Source organism: Priapulus caudatus, unplaced genomic scaffold (genome assembly GCF_000485595.1).
Source record: "Priapulus caudatus unplaced genomic scaffold, Priapulus_caudatus-5.0.1 Scaffold1628, whole genome shotgun sequence".
Taxonomy (NCBI): Eukaryota; Metazoa; Priapulida; class Priapulimorpha; order Priapulimorphida; family Priapulidae; genus Priapulus; species Priapulus caudatus.
The window spans coordinates 27819-35312 of NW_014578689.1; the positions used below are offsets into that span (position 1 = coordinate 27819).

At 42.1% G+C, this 7494-nt stretch overlaps 1 protein-coding gene across 1 annotated transcript in view; it reads right to left on the reverse strand.

Moving 5' to 3' along the window:
* Nucleotides 1–7494, reverse strand: part of LOC106817197 (unc-112-related protein-like) — a 31693-nt gene that overhangs the window by 12098 nt on the left and 12101 nt on the right. The window contains exons 3-6 of the mRNA XM_014821864.1: nucleotides 6388–6630; nucleotides 3794–3978; nucleotides 2707–2808; nucleotides 740–954 (exon numbers count right to left, since the gene is read on the reverse strand). Coding sequence (XP_014677350.1) covers nucleotides 740–954; nucleotides 2707–2808; nucleotides 3794–3978; nucleotides 6388–6571 — 686 coding nt within the window. The 5' untranslated portion in view covers nucleotides 6572–6630. The remainder of the gene's footprint in view (nucleotides 1–739; nucleotides 955–2706; nucleotides 2809–3793; nucleotides 3979–6387; nucleotides 6631–7494) is intronic.

Here is a 7494-nt window from a genome sequence, read left to right on the forward strand (position 1 = left end):
TATAAAGGCATTATTTAGTAAATAATGACTTTATACGCTAAATAATGTGCTAAATAATATGTTTACCGTTGGCACCCCATATAGGTGTAAGCATTGACACTTCCATAAAATGACAGTGGTCCTTTTATCATAATTGTGGGGTTGGTACATTACTACATTCGACATTCTATTACATTCTATCAAGAGCGGATAATACCTATTATAATAGGTATTATCCGCTCTTGATTCTATGTGGCTAGGGAGAAAGGAAGCAGCTGTCAGCTGCGGACAAACACTGCTTCACGATTTATGGCCTAAATCGTTTTAGCTCACAATGTTCCTAGTTACCTCCGCCCAACGGAGTTGGAGGAGGTTATGTGATCGCTCTCGTGTGTTACTGTGTTCGTGCGATTGATATTAGCGCGTCGAGTCAGCGAGCCAGCCAGCGAAATTTTTTCCCCACTTGAGTTCCGGACCACAGCCAATCAGCGCACTCCATTCACTCGACTTCCTCGAAGCAACAATGTAAAATGAATACACACTATCCTTAACCCTAACCCGTACCCGAACCCTAACACTAACTATAATCCAACCATATATATACGAACCATATATTACAAAACACTATCTATGGTGGGTCCGGAACTCAAGTGGGAAAAAAAATTTCAACGGACGCACGGACGATCATGCGATTCTACAAGCTGCATCTGACTATGTCAGATGAGCTAATAATGATAAACATATTTATCAAACGCCTTACCCAGAATTTATTCTAGCCTTTTCCACAAAGTTCCGTGGTCTGACCAGACCCTCCTTAGGTGGTGCCACTGGACTCAGGGCGAGTCCATTGGCTTCGATTCCGTTTAACAGGAGACTGTTATCGAACGAGTGATTGTTGGCGGCAGCGCCTGGTGTGCCGCCATCGTTGGCATTGAACTGCAGACTGGCTGGTGTGCCAGGGCTGCGAAACGTGCCCTGCAAACCAGAGCAGAACTATAAAACCACGAAACTACTGCAATCAAGCCACACGTGCATGCAAATTTATGCACCTAGCACGTACCTGTGTGCATGTCACCATCAATACATTTTCTTGTCGTAGGATGTTTATAGCCGACTTAGTGATACTGCAATATAGCTTGCTATTACTATTTAATGATATACGATGTAAATTGGATTGTTTGTCATAGAAATTACAAGCATGAGGAGAAAGTAGCAGTTATTAAAAATAAAATTAGAAATTTTAGTACAATAATGATGCCAAACCAATAACCAATTATCAATGAATCAATTAAGAGTACCAAATCATACAAATTCCATGAGAAAACTTAATAACCCTATAAAATTATTTCAAAATTTCAAGAATTTGCATACAGAGAGTATGTAGTGAATTTATAAATTAGAATTCAACCTTCATCAAAGTCACAAAACGTTCATCATGCACACTCTATCTACATCTGGTGCTATCGCAGCATCATTTGCATGTTACTGCCATAACTTGGGAGGCATATTGTCATTGCATGCGTCGGCTTTTTACCACAATTGCCTCACAGGCTTCACGTTATTAAGGTAAATATTTACAAAACTATCAGTTATGTGGAATAAGTGCTTATCCACACTTATGTGGCAAGCACATATATATAAAACAAAGGAGGAAAACATTACTGTTGCAATCTAATTAATAGGGGTGCAACGAATCACAACTTCACGGTTCGGTTCGGTTTTCGGTTTTCACATTTCGGTTCGGTTATTTTCGGTTCGAATATTTGCGATCAATTACAAATCTTATAACACCAAACAGAAGTGCAAATTTAATAATCAGACTGGTTTATAAATATTAAATAATAATGTCACTAAAATTCTTTGAACAACAAACCTTTAATATACAATACCCAAATGTTAGGGCAAATTCAACAAAACCTTTGTACAGGAATATATCGTATATATATACGTCGTATATAAGAAGCGTATATATCGGGTATATATAAAATGTGGAATCGAAACCGAGCCGAAAACGGAACGACGGTTCGAATATCCGAATGGTGGCGCAAAAACCGTGGTTTTCGGTTAACCGCGGTTAACCGTTACACCACTACTAATTAATGAACCATAGTTGTTAATGATACCTCTCTAGTTTTTTTATTTAAAAATTTCAATATATCTATTGTAGAAATAACTAAGAAGTTAGATTTCACATGTTGAATTCATGCTGTGAGTCAGTAAGTGTAATTGTATTATAAGTAAGTAAAGTGTAACTGTAAGTAATTTCCACTAAGGCAAATGAGAAAACGTTATACATTCAACGTGTGTGATATTCTATAACTGATGCGTATTTCACATCTCCATCAAAGATTGCTACTCATCAAATATTTTTAAGGAGCAGCCATTCAACACCGCCTTGTGACTTTCTTCACGTTTGATCATCAATCATGACCATATCACCATCGTCGTCGTCACCATCATTATCATAATCATCAACATCATCATCACCATCATAACTCCGCTAGAGGTGAACACCACGATGGTACCTCTCTACATCCGACGCACGCAGCTGACTGCTGTTAGTTAACACGCATGTATTCCTCACTAGGTTGTACTATATAGCACTGCTAGTGCGCTAGGGGAGGCGGAGGGGTGACACATGCCAGGGTTAGCTCGGGTAGGGGAGTTCATACGCTTCTGATTAGTACATGCCGACACGCTGACTAGTAAGGGCAGGCGGTTCATTACTGATGGGTATGGCACTCCTGGATACTTGTAGTTCCAGTAGCCTAATGGATCTGCTGCCTGGTACTCCAGATGTTCAGAGCTCTTGCAGGCCTTCATGGTACCCTGTCCCAACAGAACTCGGCAGTTGAGCCGTCTTCACCGTGCGGGAAAGGATGTGGCAGCCAGGGTACCTATTCCTCCATCACATTCTTACCACATTTATCCACCGCATCCCTACCACATTCAACCATGCCATTGCTATCTCATTCATTGATTCAACCACCCCATCCCTACCACATTCATCCACTGCATTATTACCTCATTCAACCACCTATTTCTGCCCATTCAATCGCCCATCTCTTCCTTATTCCACCACCAGTCTCTACCTTAGTGATGTAGAGCATTCCTGTCCCATCCATTCACTCCCATCCATAGCTTACATCTTAACATTACTACCCTTCCCATCTACAGACGTGTCTACACCATGTTTCCCTGCAGCACATGTAGCAATGTCACCATCTATTAATTATTCCCATCTATCAACTGCTGCATCAATCTCTACCAAATACCAATCAGAAAAATCAATCATCATCCTTATCTAGCTGCTGAACAGCATATAAAATATGCGCCGAAACCAAAAACCCAATCACAAGCGCTGCACATCGTAACTAAAAATATACGTCCATCAATCCAGCAGATATTACATCATAAACACTCAATCCATCAAGTAAATGTAAAAACAAATCCTGTGAAAACAACTCAATTTTTTCATATACTCATATTAGATATTAAGCTTCAACGATAAATTCCAACAATGGCGACGACGTGAACTAACAGTCACTGTATTGCTACATGCATGACCGGAGATCTCCAAGGCAACTGCCTCCAATGTTTGACTAGCTACAACCAAAGTGTTACATATCAATGTTGATTATAGCCGCCCCGGCTCAAAAACGGTTCTACTGTAAGCCACTCAGCAGCTCTGCGTTCGTGTTGAGAGTGGCTGCGTAGCGGCAGCATAGTATTACGACAGCTTGATACCACGACAGCATCACTACGGCCACGAGCATCTGTAGTCTGTACTGCTGGCGTAATCGCGCCTACGTACCTGCGGGGTACCGGGCGTGGGGGTGCGCTGGCCGGATATGTTTTGAGCTTGACTCGAGGCAGATGTGTTTAGACTGTCCCTGCCCGTGTCTTGTACGTGCAGCTTGTTCTCCGGCTTTTTGCCTTTCCGAATGTCCTTTGCCGTAGGCGGTATAAGTAAGGAGAGCTCCTCTGGATGTCTGATGCCTGTATAAAACGCGCTGAGACTGAACAGCTGTCACATACAGTCACAAGGATTTCAATCCGCAATATCTGAATACAATTTTATATTTACTATGCAACCGCCCCCATTTTTTACCTCACAAAGGTTAGTACAATGGAGATATTATTAATCATTATTATGGTATTTTTTTAGGCCGGATCATAATTTATATCTATTATAAACAATTCAGCCAAGTTCTCCAATTTGTCACTACTAACCCAGACAACCATAATGCACCTAAATATAGTAAAGGGTGATTTTCATATACGGATTTGACATAAGCTTGAGACAGCGTGACCCCCTGAAAATTCTGTTACACACGATTAAAAAAAATCAACAAGAGCCGCAGAGCGTCTGGGCTCATCTGAGGTCTGTTGCTACGGTTATAAACGTAACATTTCAGTCGATCGTAGTGACACCTTTGTTAGGCGCAGATATGCAGATACGCAGTTGCGTACACATCATTTCAGCAAACATTTTTTTTATTGCAGAGAGAGAGAGAGCGAGAGAGAGGAAGAGAGAGAAAGGGGGGCGAGAGAGAGAAAGAGAGAGAGAGAGAGAGAGAGTGGGCGAGAGGAGAGAGAGGGAGAGAGTCAGTCAGACTAAATTGTTTATAAACAAATAACACCCACGCGGCGCGCTACTGTATCAGTTACGTAATTCTTCTCACTCTGTTCGGATAGATGGCGTGCATACTGACTAGGTGCAGGGAATAGATAATCCGAACTAGTTGCTACCTTCGTTTAGCCCATGCTGTGATGGGTTTGTCTATATTCAGGCCGGTACAGGAGATAATTTGCATATTTTGTCACGTGGTTTGTGTTATAACCAATCAGATGTAACCACCTTCTCCACCACCTTCACCACCACCTTCTCCACCAGCTTCTCCCTTCTTCCCTTCTTCATTCTCCAAGCATCAGCTTCTGCCCGCCTGCCCTTCGCTTCTCCACCAGCTTCTCCCCTCCTCCGCTCTCCCATCCTACCTTTCCCTTCTCCCCTTCCTCCTTCTCCACTAGCTTCTCCCTCCCTTCTCCACTAGCTTCTCCCCCTCCTCCACACACCTTGTCTCCCTTCTCCCTCTCCTCCTTCTCCACCAGCTTTCTCCCCTCCCTCTTCTCCACCACCTTCTCCCTTCTCCCTTCCTCCTTCTGCCACCAGCCTTCTCCCCCTCCTCCTTCTCCACCACCTTCTCCCTTCTCCCCCCTTCCTCTCTCCTTCACCATCGTGCTTCACAGTGGAAGTGGACGTCACGAACACGCGATTAGCATCTGATTGGTTATAACACAAACCACGTGATAAAATATGCAAATTAACTCCTGTAACCGGCCTGAAATATAGACGAAAACCCTGCTGGGGTACTCAATCAGCCACCCACACGATCTGCGAGGTAGGCCTATTAGTGTTGTTGGCCTTAATCAAAAACAGAACGTTTGCGTAAGTGCTATTGACATTGTATTCCCAACGTACAGAATCTCATATAGAGAATGAAGTTCATATATGATTTAAGGCGGCGTAAACGTTGTTCAAGTAAGTTTTGCATGCAGAATTTCACTGTGAAAATTTAAGTCTTCCACAATCACACAAAGTACCATCAAACACAGTTTAGTCCTTTGTTAACAGTCAACAAATCCCATGTTTAACCCTCCTCTTGAGGGTCAAAAGGTTATCAGACACTTACTCTTCGCACGTCAGTGGAAAGCAGCATTTCATGGTCCCTTTTCAATAAAGTGATAAAAATGTAGGTCAGTGCCTGAAACAAAAAAAGTTTTTCACTCTGTCCATTAGGCCATGTCCCTCAGAAAACTGTCTGATATCTGACTTTCGCCTCACTGCCCTTTGACCTGTGACCTCCAATTTCGCAGCTGGTGAGGGTTTCCTGCCCATCACACTATAACACCGAATATTAAGAGCATAGGTCGAGCCGTCAGAATTTGTGCCGCAATTCCGTATTTCCTCCTATACTTAAGTTAAGGGGGAAATATTAACCCATCTGTTGGCCCACATCTTGACCTTGACGGGCCTTGACCGCCCAAATTGGTCATCCCGAGTCGCTTTTCACGATAACCCCCCCCCCCCCCCCCGACGTCCCGAATATCGTGACCGGTGACGTCGAGCGTTAAGATTTGTGCCAAACTGTTGACGGACGGACGGACGGACGCACGGACGCACGCTCATGCGATTCTACAAGCTGCAACTGACTTCGTCAGATGAGCTAAAAACAGAATTGTACTTTCAGTGTTTAAACAAAATGATTCTGCAGAATGCACTTGACAATATTACAATAATTTATGTAATTTAGGGACACTTTGACGTGCGTGTAATTTCTATCCCTAAAGGCATTACATCCGTGTAGGCAGATTATGCTGGATAGCTGGATTATGTTGGATACGTACCTAATTCCTTGCTAATGCTCACGACGGTCGCAAACACCTTCACAGAGAAGTCAACTCGCATGTCGACGTACTGCAGGTCTGGAAGCTGTATGTGCAGAACCTTGTGCATCGGAGTGAAGTGCAGCACAGCGTCGGCCTGCACGCCGTACTGATCGAGCGTCGACCGCGTACGCGACAGCCACATGTTTTTCTCCGGCCACCAGAGGGCGTGTCAGACCAGTCCTGTTGAAATGTCGGACATACCTGAAGCAGGACGGGTTCGTTTGTTCACGACTGCACGCATTCCACGGTTATGTACGCACACATGCAGACCATTGCATTTAGTATATCAAAACCGCTGTTGTTGGAAACGCACCTAAATCCAAGCATTTAGGCTTTATGTTATAATGACACTGTTTGAATGTATTTTTTAATTAGAATGATCAATCCTCGTGTACTGAGCCACACAGATCAAGTTCTAGCATTAATGGTAATCGCAGTTGACTAAGACCCACACACAAAATCTACAGCAAATTTAATGCATGTGTGTCACCTGACCAATAACTATATCAAGCAGTAAGTTTTCGTTTCCGAGAAAGGTATTTGGCCCTAGGTGTATGGGGTGCCAACGGTAAAAATATTATTTAGCAAATTATTTAGCGTATAAAGTCATTATTTACTAAAATAATGCTTTATATAATAAATAATATATTATATGTTAAATAATGTATTATTTGCTAAATAATACATTATTTAACATATAATATATTATTTATTATATAAAGGCATTATTTAACATATAATATATTATATAATTATATAATATATTATATAATTATATAATACATTATTTAACATATAATATATTATATCAGGTATTCTTTCCCCATCAAAAGCAATCAAGGTAACCATTGCCCTTTACCACATTGTAACTTCTGTACATTGTAACACTGTAACATTGTAACACTTGGTAACATTGTAACACAATTGTAACTTTACCCAACTTATCTAGTGATGGGGTACCCACTATAGTTGCCCATAAATTAATGCTACTTGGCAGAAATGCATGTACAAAGGCAGCAACCGCAGTGCCCAAGGTGGTACTCCGAACGCCCAAACCCTTTGGCT